Below are 13,736 nucleotides of genomic sequence, written 5' to 3' on the forward strand. Positions count from 1 at the left end.
AAATAAAACACAAATTAGGAAATTGAGAACTGTGGATAACCTTAAACCCTGGGCTAAGGTTAAAGGCCCTTTTCTTCAGAATCCTCTTCTGTGCTCATCACACAGGAAATTAGCAGAGCCTGTCCCAGCTTTACAGTGCAGAAGCACTGCTGGACTCCACACTCACTGTCCAGGGAGTGAAGGAGGAGAGGGCTGCAGGTGGGTTTAAGTATTTCAAAACTGCTGGTGTAAAGCTCAGGGACTCCCTTGCAGCATAAGGAAGCATTGTAAGGAAAGAGAGGATCCAAGTGCAACCTCAGCCCCTACAGACAGCACTGCAACTCACTAACACACACACTAACACAGATTTTTCATTGCCCCATGGGCCAGCTTCAGCTTGGGTTATCCCAAGCTGATCATTCTCCTGGGAGGGATCATTTCTCCTGTACCCAGCCGTGCCCAGCTGCTTCTCACCTGAGAGTGAGATTACATAGCTAGATGTGGAGATGCAGCAGCTGCTGAAAATGTGAATCAAATGCAGTGATCTCTTCTTCTATGCAGGGACAACAGGTCTCTTTCTAGTAGTCTCCACCTGTACCTTTAAGCTATGTGACAGAGAACTTGTTCTCTGTAGCTCTGTGGCTAAAAAAACCACATGTTGAACTCTCACCTTCTGCTGTCACAAAGACCTCAACTAATTCCCTGCAGCACATCAGCACTGCTTTTGAAAAGGTCCAGACTCTGCAAAAAAACCAGATGGAAACTATACTTATGGGCTTTTAAAGATATCAAGGATTTCCTCCCAGAAATCCCAATATAAATCTTTCTTCTTCCTATCAACTTTTTTATTAATGAGAGCACACAGTGCAACTCCCTATGTGGCAACACTGAGTGCTCACCCCATCAGCATAAAACCTTCCAAAATTATCACCTTGGGTTTGCCACTGGGATAACAATGCTTTTATACCTAAAATTGAAAGATGAATTGACATGGCCTTGGCAAATCAATATGCAACAGCACACACCTAACTCCAGAACTATTTCACTGCCCCTTTTCTTCCCACATTCACAAGAGGGTACAGCTCAGTAAATCAGAGAAAGGAGAAAGGACTGTTGTACTGCTGTCACCTTTCTGCTTTGCTTTCAGGGCTCTCTTCTTCCGATTTTGAAGCACAAGCATATTTTGGAAGCACAGCAAACCCAAAGCCACAGGCTCTGGCTCTGACAGCCCAATGCACTTCAGACAGTACAGAGCCCATCTAGGTCAGGTCCCCCCATCCTGGTCTCCACCATCACATTATGTGGAACAGAAAATTCCTCACCACCCATTTTCTTGTTTGTGTGAGGACCTGAGTCAAATTATTCCTTCAAAGAACCAAACTGGCATTTTTGCCATCAAGACTGTGGAGCAGTTGTGAAGTGCCCAACCATTTCTGAAGAGCCATCAGGGATGTGGTGCCAGCTCTTTATTCACAGATGCCAATCATTACCATAAGTAGAAGAAAAAGGTTTCTGCCCTCCTGACTACAGCCAAGTGTTCCACAGGACTTGGCTTTGCAGTGATAAATGTCACGTTTACAATGGGTTTTGCAACATGAAAGTCCATAATTTGCTTTCCAGGGACCTGTGCTTGATTATCAGGAGAGTCAGAAGCATCCACTGAAGTCTAATGAATAGAATTAACACATCATTTAAACAGGGAGTAATATGTATGCAAATGAGAAAAAGTTAAAAATAAGAGTTCAAGCCATAATTTCAGAAAACATAGACTGCATCCTTATGAAATATGGATGTTTCAATTCACCTCGTATCTTTACATCTATGTTAACTACTTTGCATGTGAACAATAGGTTCCATCAAGCCCATTTTGATTTTTATATTTGAACTTGGACTTATAAAATGGATTATATTGAAACATGAATAATATATATGCTAATTAAAGACTGCATTTAATGCTATAAATAAAGACAAAGACCAACACAGGCTAATTTCCATTTGAAAATTTCCTAATTACTATGTTTTCCTTTAGAAAGTAGAAACTTTATTTTCATAGTCTCAGGAAAAAGAAGACAACCTTTTCTTTGCTCAAATTATTAAAAAAATTCTTTCTTCTCTTTTATTCTTTAAGATTGATCTCCACAGAGATACAATTGCTTTGCTCAGATAGATTCAGTATTAAATAGCACCAAAGTCAAACTATGGTGATTTGTGCATGCAAATGCAAATAGTGTGCTTTAATTATTAAATATTATTATTTCTTTTCTAATAAGGAATTACTGCTAATAAATATAAAGCTTATAAACTCCTCCATACCATAAACATGTTCAGAATAACTGTGGCAGCTCTAAACCAAGTAAATGTCCTTGGTGCTTGATAAGCTGTTCATCATTCTCTCCCTTCCCCTCCAGGTCCCCAAAAATAGAACAAGGACACAGGACAATTGAACAGTTGTAGAGAGACAAGGTATTAGCAGAAAACATGACTTCAAACTTCTGTCATGTGAGACCTGCAGAAAAGCTTGCTGCAAAATAAACAGGTTGCAGGAAAAGCTCTTTTAAGATAAAAGGCTTATTTCTACCTAAAAGTGAGGAAAGTGGTGAAAGTCAGTTCATTCATACAAGAATGAAGGCTGCCATGATATCTAGGCCAGGAGAATATTTTTTTGCTGTTGTCTAAATGTTGGATAAAGTCCAGATTCAGCCTTAACTGACTACACCAACATTTGCAGTTTGCTCTTCTGAGCCTGCAAAGCAAAGCCATTTCCTCCCTGATTGAAACAGCACACTGAATGCTTCAAAAATAAGGAGCTGTATGAATGGACAGATTTTTCATTTTGGTACATTTATGTCCCTTGCTATTATTAAAAGCAAAACAAAACCCAACAAAACAAATTGAAATAATAAGGCAGGTTTGAGGACTGCCTCTTCCCAGCTTTCACTTCATGTCTGCAATACCAGTTGCTGTTACTGATAAACAGTGAAATTTAGGAAACTTTTAAGACTCTGGAGAGTCATCGTTTTGAATGATGATGTGGTTCCTACAAAATGTGAGGAATTTTACCAGCACTCACTGGAAACTTTCTGATGGTGGTTAAAAATGTCTGTGGAGAGTGAATCACTGTGCAGAAATCCATCCATTTAACTAATTTGATCCATTTAATAATTTGATCAGAAACACAGAACAATTCTGAACCTTCAGGGAATAGAACATTTATCATTAATAAGAACCGTTTTGATTTTTTTTTTAACATTAACAATATTTTTACAATTCAAATTTGGCTTATTTATACTACTTTATAAATGTCAATTTGTAAGACATTTCAAAAAGATTTTGTTCTTTCTTGGAAAAGCCAGGGTTTCCAAAACATGGAACAAGCCACCAATCAAGACCCAGGCATGCCGCCTATGCCTGTTTCAGCTTAAAAACTTGGAACACAACTGGATTTTAACCTGTAAGTCAATAGAGTAAAACACATGCTGTTCATAGCAATAGAGGAACTGTTTTCTTTTAAACCAACCAACTCAGCATTCTACAACAAACTGAATGAATTCAGGTACTTGCAACATTTGTAATAGCAGCACAACGTGTTGTGCATTCCAAGGCCTTGTTTTTCCCCTAAATTGCACAGGTTTTAAGAACAGTAAAATGAAGTTCACCCCTGCTTGTTATTGTTTTACTAGTTTGCTGATTCCCAGTATTTATCTAAGCAGCTAAGGTTGCTGAATTGATTTAATATTCTTACCCTATAATTTTACACTCAGACTGCATCCCGCTGTGAAATAGCTGGTGCTCATGTTAGTTCAAACGCTGCCATGGGACTTAGGACGGGATAGGGCCTTTCAATAGCTATATTTTATGGCTACAATGAGAGAGAAAAAATATAATTTATCTGGTTGCTGTGGTTAATTCACAGTTTCACAGCAGAGGTATACTGTTCCCTCAGGGTACATCTAGCTGTATTATAGGATATTTCATTCACAGTTTGTCTGAGACATTGCTCTAGCTCTGAAACAGTTTATGAGAGTGAATCTATTCCAGAGATACCTGTATATACTTTAACAATTACTCTTACATACTAAGAATATTACAGAAAAGAAATAAACTATCAACAGATCAATAGACAATGAGTATGCCAATTGTTTCTTTGAGGTGGAAATGGGCGGACAAAAAGAGTGTAATTTCTTAATAGAGCCTTCTTTTCATAAAGTGGTATAATTTAAAAAAAAGCATTTGTGAAATTTGTTTCTCTTTTAAAATATCTCACAGTTTTAAAAGTCAGAGTTCAAAAATTTTAAAGCTGTATAAGAGTTTCCTCTACACTAACTTGCAACAGACCCAGACCTGGCATCCTCTATCACTGTAGTTATGAGAAAACCCACTCTCCTCATGGCATATTATTTCTGAGCACTCAAAAACCTGTTCTTAATGGAGATTAATAAGAATATTTTGATATTTTTAAAATATTTGTTTAAACTTATGCATTTCAAACTATTAAGCCAGTAACTGCACAGATAAAATCTTGCTCATTTTTTTCCAGACCTCACCATTACAACAGCACTGGGAAAAGCATTTCCAGAGAAAAAAATGTCTGCAATTAATCCATTTAATTAGTTCCACAGAGACAAAACAGTAAGACTGATTGCAGCTGTGCAGATCCCTCCTTGCCTGACCTCAGCTGCCCTTGCCCGTTCTCCTCTGCTCTTACTGCAGAAGAAGGTATTTTTGGAAATGTTGGGGAAATTCTGCTACACTTCTAAACGAAGAACTGAGGAGGGGTGTCAACAGCAGTTTTCCATCTTGCTGCCAAGGCTTTTGCATAAGTTTCACCCCCTTAGGATGGCCTGTGGGCAAAATACAGCATGAATGTCTCAGCTCTTATGGGACACATCATATAGCAAATTAAAATAAAAAATTGTTCTTTTTGTGTTTGGGAGTTTTCAAGGTCACCAACATGACATTTTGAATTCTAGTCTTCCACACCCGAAGCACGTATTGTCCTGTTGTGTGACTCATGATTGCATGCTTGACATTATCTTTTAAAATAAAGGTGATGCACATCCAGGCTCCCACTGAGTTCAGTGGCCACATCCATAAAAGTGCCTGCAGAAAGATGCTCACACAACTGACCAACATGCTACAGTTTAGGAGTGACAGGCAGGCTATCCTGTAATTTCCAGGGCAATTTATCCCACTGCACCACCCCTCCTCTTTTCTCACGTTTCCACGTGTGCTTTAAAGCTGGCACTGCAGAACTTTGAACAGGCCTGGAAGCTCCTGAGAGGGATCAGACTCCTGTGGTGCCCCTCACTGCAGCTGCTTAACCTTGTCTGAAACCTAGAAATGATGGTAATTCTATAGACCACCACTTCATTTGTCTTTCCTATCATGGAGGTGTTTCTAATGTCCAACTGAAATTGTCCCCCTCACAATGGGGGCAGATCACGGATTCCTTGCAGACCCCTTTCATGTACTTGAGTGCTTCCTTCCCCTGTCTGCTAACAGCTCTGCCTGCCCCATCTGATGCAACAATCTTCCTTGTGAAAAGGTGAATCACATAAAAAACCCCAGAGTCCTCTCTTATTTACAGCTGGAGTACATCAGCCTGCTACAGAACTGTATTTGCTTTTTATTTACAGGACAGCTGAGAGGAGAAGGCTGATTCATGCAATTCAGACTAAGGCTGGACATGTGGGACACAGGAAGAAGCTGGCTTCAAATATCTGGCAAGAAGAGATTTGATACTGCAATTACATACTCCTGAGAACCCATTTAAGATGATACAAGTTCCTCAGTCATGTGGATTCAAATTTACAACAGCAAAGTCTGTTGTAGCTAAAGAAGTTTTCAGGAATCACTGTTAACACTAATGGGATGGCTCAGGTTTAAACCTGAAGCAAAATCTAGATAGTCCTTTTTCCTTGAAATGGGACATTCCTGGAATGTGAAATAGCTGGTGCTATTGGAACGTGCTTATTGATTTTGGTCCTGATGCTCTATAATTAGAATTAAAACTACTATCTTCTGAGCTTTGCCAATATCCTGATAGTTTTGGAAATCACCACTGATCTGCATTTAAGCTTGGCAAATACTTGTTTCCTTTCTGAAGACAAAATATATTGGTTTGTAAAGCAGTAGGTCATTACTGACCTCACCAGAAAGGAAATGGAATCTTGTAGAATTCTGTTTCGTGACAAAACCTTAAACTTAGTGTTAATTCAAAAAGAGTAAAAGTAACAGGCATAAAATGAGAGAACATGCCCCTTTCCACAGTCAAGCTCTTAACAGATCATCCAGCATGCTTAAAAAGCAACTTTCCATCTGCAAATCTGTCTCTCTCCCCTTTTGGCTAATGAGCCTGAGTTAGTCTGTTCAAAAGCCCAAATGGGCATCTCGGGGCCAATTCAGCAGCAGGGGCTCTGTTACTATAACAACTGACAAGTCCCCTGATTCCTGAAAGGCCCTAAAGGAGCCATTGGGGAAACAGTTATGGAACAAGAAGTTGGGGAGGGATGGCTGCAGGTGCAGGTCCTGGGCTCCTCTGCCTCAGCCCTTCCCACATGGAGCCAGCCCCGTGCCCAGCAGCCTTGGGATCAGCTGGGCTCAGCTCCCCTCCAGGAGGAGAGGACAAAACCCCTGAGCCAACAGTGTGAAGTGCAGCAGTGGCACACTCAGGTTCGGTCTTGGGCTGTGTCCTGCTGGGTGAAAGAGCACAGATGCTGCCAGAGAGGTTTTCATATTGATTTTCTTCATGAAGGAAGAATGATGAGCACTCAAAGTATGGTACCAACAGCCAGAACAAGCAACCAGCAGCTGCCCTGAGCATCCAGCTTGAAAGAGAGGGCCTGAAGCTGGCAGAGAGGATGAGGTTGGGTCCCAGAGTGGAAAAGAGGGAGCTGATCACAGGCCTGCTCCCTTTCAATGAAAATGAGCAGCATTTTGAGATATTAAACACAGAAGGGCCTAAGATTCAATACCATTGTCTCTGGCACTGGCAAAATCACACACAACCTGGATCTTCTGCAATAAGAGCTGAAGTGCTTTTCCTGCATTGCCTGGATTGAGAGCAGGAGATCAGAGGACTCCAAATCAGGTTAGGCTGCATCCCATTTACCAGGCAGTGATCTGCCCCATCCCCATCCCTCATCATGAGACTAGATATGGCCATTCCCAGAGGAAAACATGCCTTGTGCTGTATGAGCAAGGCACAACTGGGCTCTAAACATGGAGATGGAAGCTGCAAGAAGTTTTAGGTATGCCACTCACCTCCATGTTTTCCCTCATCTCCCTGGGGAGCTGCCTGTCTCCAGGGAGAAGGGAAGTCTCTTGCCCTTGTCAGTTCTCCTCAGTGCCCGTGGTGACCCAAGTTCTGGGGCACTGCCCCCCCAAGATGAGCACAAGTGCCTGGACATGGTCCTCAGGCACTGCTGAGGACAATGCTGGAGCGAGCATCCCCTGCCATCCTTCTCATTCCTGCCCTGTGCTGCCTCATGCTGCTACAGCTCTGTTCTGTTACTATATGAACCAGACTAGGAGCTAAACTGGTTTAAATCAGGACATGAAAACCCATCTCATTTTTTTAAAAAGTTCCTTTTTTTTTTTTTTTTTTTTTTAACATGGATTATTTCGCAATCCAGCTCCTCACATGGTTGTACAAACATTTGCAATGGGATCACAGAGGGCAGAACAAGGGCAGGAACAGAGGACCCTGCCTGAACTGCTGCTGCTGACATAAATACTCATGCAACTGCATCTGAGGCATTCTTAAAATTAACACCCAGGGTCTCAGAAAGTGTTACCACTCAACATCCTCCATGGGTGAGAAAATGAGAAGAATCACAAACATTTTAGAGTAAGCTGAAAGAAGCTTTTATCATTGTAAGCAAACAATTTTACAATGGTCTGTAAATTTGCAATGTTCCTTTTCCAATCAGTACAGTAGATGAACAACACATTGTGTACTCATAAAATAAAACCTAGAGGTAGGTTCAAATAACAATTTCAGCACTTTTTACAACTTGGTACAGGCAGAAGTTGATATTTAGTCTTTTTTTTCCCTCCTAATTAAGTTTTAACACTCTCATAGCTAAGCTGCTGTGCAAGCTCCCTGGAATTTAACAGCAAAGGTAGATGTCAGAGACATGGTTATTAGACATGGTAAATATGAGGGTTCTTTATGTTGCAGCTTTTGTTGCTATATTACAAGTTGATTTACAAATACAGCTGACTAACCCTCTTCAGTGCTATTTCACCAGTGTCAGAACTCAGATGCTGAAATATTGAACACCTGAGCTTGCTCCCAGTGAGATCTTTGCCACTGAGTTCAACAACAATACTCTCAACCCGTAAGTGACTTGGCCTGAGGTCCAACAGAAATCAATGACCAAGTCAGAAAAAAGAACACATTTCCTGGTGCTCAGTGTAATTTCTCCTGCAGAGAAAGGTACTCTCAGAGAAGTACAAGGCTCTGTCACAGGACTTGTCCCAATGATTCTGTTCAATTTGACAAGATGCTTAACAAAAACCTAAGAAAACTCTGTCTATTAAATTCTATAGGGTTTTGACTAAGGAAAATTAAAGACATCTTTTTCCCAAACTGTCTCATATACCCACACAACTATAAAACAAGCAATGCAAGCTTGCTTGCTCTTTGAAAGGCAGCAGCTGCGTTGTTCCAAAAATCCCCCTGAAAGTAAACATATTAGAACTGTATAAACAGCTTGATTTAATAAGAAATGCAGTACAATATTCCCCCTTTGTCTTTGGGATCATGATGTTGATGGTGGCAATAATTCAAGGTGAATTATGGTATCTGTTCAAAAGAAAGAAAAAGAAAACTCCAAGCTATAGTCGTGAATGAATTTCTTCCTCTTAGCTGAAAATGAGAAATGGCTATAATTTAGTTCCCATTTAAAAGTTGCTGTTGGCTAAACTCTAAAATCTTAATTGCTTCTTAATATTCTCTGCTTATTTTTTCCCTTTGAAACCATGGCCTATAGAACTGTAGTGTTTAGATTAAAAATCAGAATGGAAAACAAACAGTGGAAGGTTACCACACACTCCTAAAATATGTTATTTTCCCCCCAAATCACAGAACTTACTGTATATCAAAATATTTCAGTTGATTTCCTGACTGTGGTCACTCTCCTGCACCTGTGTGAAGATGAAAGTGACACTGACCCTGGGTTTACCCCTAAGTGTCAAATACTCAGGACTAGTTCAATTTGCTATAGAATATAGTGAAAGTTCTAGAAAAGACATGTTTCAAGCCCAATACCAGCTCAGCATACTACAGGAACTCATCTTGTTGCAAAAAAACTGAAGTCACACTCAATCCCTAAATAGTTTGGAGGTCACTACCAAACACACTCTGCAGTTCTCGGAGCTCGTAGCAAAGGCTGTGAGAGTAACAGTGGCAACGACTGCAGACAATCCAAGTCAGATTTTAAACTGACCTTGAAGATCCGCAGATGGATCTCATGATACTGAGTCTGGGTATAAAATCACAGATGCAAAACAAATGCCCAGAAATGCAAAAATAATGTGTTTGGGAAACAGCACCTCATGACGCCCACGTTTTAATGGGCTCTAGACAAGCTAGTAGTGTTCCAGTGAAGGTCCTAAAATCCCAGTATACAGTTTTCAGAAATACTCAGTTGTTGTCCCTACAGCACACAATTTCAGGAACCAATAAGAAAGGAAAGAAAGCAGAAAAAGAAGCACCATTGTGCCACTGCAAAAGTGAATGGTGAATCCATATGGTCAGTAAAACAAGGATCTGGGCTCCTCACCTTTTCTGTCTGCTAAGATTCAAATTCTCAACTTGATGCTAAAAGAAATCAATTTAAGCACTAGAGGTCCTGGGAGCAACAGTCCTCTTCATCATGCCCATGGCAGCCCAAGGATCAGCCAGGCCAGCTGTTCCTCAAGATGAATCAAAGGTGCACAGAAGCAAACTGAAATTACAATATCATTGTCCCTCCTGCCCAGGGAGCCCAGCTACCAACACACTCCAGTGGATGTAATGGCTCGTGGTCACCCTGTGATTGTGCTCTCCTCATTTTTTGGGATAAAAGGCAGCACAATTTTTGCAGCTTCATTACGATGACCTAGTTTATCATCCACTCTACCAACTTAAAATCACACAGGCCTCTTTGTGCAGCAGTGCCATTTAAAGTACTGAATCCAGGAAACTTTCGTAGAAAGGTAATTCAGAGCTCTTCTTGCCTGCATGGTCCCATCCTTTTCGTTATTGAGATGGCCACCACACGAAAAAGATGGAAGTGACCCCTTCTCTTCAACATTAGTCATATTCTTTCACCATTTGTCCAGGATCCACATGAAAAAGGAATTGAGAACAGCGAATTACCTCTGCAAATAAGCGAGTCTTGTTCAGAAATGGCACAGATCATTTCCAAATATATTCAGTTACAAGGAGTCTCTAAAACACAGCATGGAGGCTCAACAGATGGAAAAAGGAAATCTTCATCAAACAATGACAGCCTCCTTTTCAAATAAAGGCAACAGAAAATGAAGCTTCCTTACAACAAGTCTTCTTCACAAAACTTATTTCTTTGCTGTATCATGGAATGAGTCACAAAGAGACCAAACAAAGCTTTGCCAAACCTTCTAAAGAAACTTCTCTAACTCCTTATTTTGGTCCCTGGATAACAGGGCTCTGATGAGATGGAAACAAGCAGAAGGCTTCTCTCTGCTTCACTGTTGTGCTTATGTCACCCTGGTCTCAAATCATCTAATTCCACAAATGCTCAAAAATGCAAAAGCAAAAAGAAAATTTGGTTTACCCTCACAATGCATTGCCAAGGGCAACTATGTCTATTCTCCTTCCTCTAGTTCTCTGCGTTTTGATTTCTAACTTTTTTTTAACACCAAAAAAAGTACTGCTGTGCAAGAAAAGACCTCTTGGTCCAGCACGCCTGTCCCTTGAGGGTTATCCTTTCATCACAAGTGTTTCTCTGCTGTGCACTTCAATACCATGTTTCCTTTCCTGAAATATCTGTCTCAAACTCGTTTTCATGCCATTTGCTTTGATGATGTTATTCAGCAAATTATTCCATATGTTGCCCATTACATCTTAAGCTAAGTATTTTTTCCTGAAAATCCAAATTATTGCTCCTTTCAAACTTCTGAATTAGAGTCTGCAGTGCTTCAGAATCTTTTTTCCTTATTTTAAAACACTCAGAGAGATAAACATTTTATTTTTTCCTGAGGAAAGACAATCACACAGCAAATGAAATGCCGCTTCAGTGACATGGTTTGCACAATGTGAAATGTTACTGGGGATGATTTGTGTTCTAGTTGCTTGTTGATTTATCCTAAAACACATGTGTGTTTTTAATATACTCTCTGTATATGTTAAAAATCCTCAGAACTAGACACAGATTATTTGAAGATAATATATATGTCCTCTCAAGTTCCTTTATTTCTTGTTTCAAATTTATCAAACTTTGACTGCTACATGACATAATTTCCATGTCTATATTAATTTTTAATCTCCACCAACTTTAATATAATTTCAGGGATGGTATTGTCACTCTTTGAGCAAATTAAACACAAATTTTGCAATTATTTCTCTTGCTCCCCTGGTGAAACTGCAAAGAAATGGAAATGTTTTGCAAACAATGATAGGTACCAACATTCTTTTAGATAATAGCTGTTAGCATTGTATTTCAAAACCTTTTTGCCTTAGAAGAGCATTTTGTATCAACACTAGATAAATACTACTAATCCTTCATCCAGTGTTTTGAGATATACCATATCCTTCCAGTGTGTGAATGTGACCAAGTTTAGTACTTCAAATAAAGACAATATATATTGAAAAACAGGACAATATAATAGGATCTTTAGAACCTTTCCTATTTCAGCTTTTGTGCATATACCACTGCAATTATTCACCATCTTACTGCAAATGACGTTAATTACTTACAAATGTTAATAGAAATTCTTTTCACAAGACCATTGCCATCTACTTATTAATTCTTCAAATGTTCTCAGCCTCAATAATTGGGACAACTAATTGTCATCAATATGGGTGTACTGAAAAATGGCTTGGTACTTTTTTAATGGATTCTGCAAATATAATGATCAATGGGCTGGAATTTCTCATCAAACCTACCTTCCTCTATCGCATCAAATCAGATTTTGAAATAATTCCTAAATATCTTGTATGTGGCTTACCCCTGGTTAATGTTAACTTCCAGACAAATGAGGTACCTCTGGTTTCTGATTTTGACACAAGCAGATGCTGCAGGTTTTAGTTTACATGAAATGGAGACGGATTTGTTGATGCTAATCTTGGTCTCCACCACTGATCCAATGTCCACTGGTGTGAATGACAGTGTCTCTTTGTAGGAGGCAATCTTTACTTTCAAGACCTTGCAGGCTGCCTTCTGAACTCTTCACCAAAGCTAAAGAGCATTGCTGTGGTATGTGAAACAAGCTTACCCCACTTTCTTGAAGTACAATCAAAGGAAGGAAAGAACTGCATATGATTATTACACAGGAGATTTGTGGCAAAGACACCCATGAAACCAAGGCCAATCTAACTGGCATTTTCTCCCACAACAACCTTTCCTGAAGGCCAAGATAAAGATAATTTTTTATAGTTACTTCAGAAGGACTACTTGTGAAAATATTTGTCACCATTACAGCTGGGACAACCATTGTTAGAGATCTACCAAGCTCATTTTCATGACACAAAAATCAGTATTTAAGACAGCTAATAAAATAAAAAAACACAAGACCACATTAAAAACACCACCTGAAATGTGTTTCAAATCCTAATCAGTTCCCACTGATAAGGAATCAGGCTCACCTCCAGTAGACAAGCACGGCGATGAGAAGAATGAGGCACACGAAGGTCAGTGCTGAGACCACAATGAGTGGGATGATCCATTCCATTTTACCAGGAGAAGGTCTCGTGGCCATGCTGGAGCTGTTCTTGCCAGCTGTGTGTTAAACACATAACAAAATCAATCACTGTGGGGAAGAAAGAATTACGGTACGGAAAAATGTGTCAACAAAACAAATTGCTTATCCCTTTTACATGCTATGAGTAAACAGAGCAGAGATCCTCTGACTGCAGGGTGGGACTCCATTTGTCTTCAGTCTGAGACATGAGAGCACAGAAGTATGGTGTTTATTGCCACATATGGCTTGGATTTTACTACTGCCTGTAATTACGGTCTCATAGACACTTTTAGGACTCTTTCGTGCAAGCACCTATTATCAGATGTGGAGTACCCCACTGAGCCAATGCTGTGCTCTGTCATCAGTGTTTGCAGATAAATGTACTCTGTTTCTCAACAGTGCAGGACAGCCCTGTTTGCAAAGCTCTGTGTAATACTTTGCTTTAGAAATAAATTTCTTGGTAACTATCTTAAAATAAAAAAATCCTCAACATGTTGGGTGTCATGTCACATCATTTGCAGAATTGTCACAATCTGGTGGGTTACTGCGTATGAAAGCACGTTTTAGCATATGGATTGTCAAGATGGGTGGATGAATGAATGGATAGGATGTGTTGTAACTGACAGAAGAAATCATTATGCCACAGCTTTTGAACAAAATTAAAGTTCGTCAATACCCTGAGATCTGGCTGAGTTAACTCCGCTTCACTTTTTGCATGACATCTCACTAAAATTATTGTATCATACATAAGATGAATATCTCGAAGTTCTGCAAGTACTGGAGCCAATGAGCATAGACACTGCACCAATGTATTTCAAAAGATATCTAAT

At 39.8% G+C, this 13,736-nt stretch overlaps 1 protein-coding gene across 1 annotated transcript in view; it reads right to left on the reverse strand.

Annotated features, from left to right (window-relative positions):
- PTPRG (protein tyrosine phosphatase receptor type G) overlaps positions 1 to 13,736 on the reverse strand; it is a 380,979-nt gene that overhangs the window by 50,424 nt on the left and 316,819 nt on the right. The window contains exon 13 of the mRNA XM_056501238.1: positions 12,812 to 12,944. Coding sequence (XP_056357213.1) covers positions 12,812 to 12,944 — 133 coding nt within the window. The remainder of the gene's footprint in view (positions 1 to 12,811; positions 12,945 to 13,736) is intronic.

The sequence above is a fragment of the Oenanthe melanoleuca genome, chromosome 12 (genome assembly GCF_029582105.1).
Source record: "Oenanthe melanoleuca isolate GR-GAL-2019-014 chromosome 12, OMel1.0, whole genome shotgun sequence".
Lineage (NCBI taxonomy): Eukaryota > Metazoa > Chordata > Aves > Passeriformes > Muscicapidae > Oenanthe > Oenanthe melanoleuca.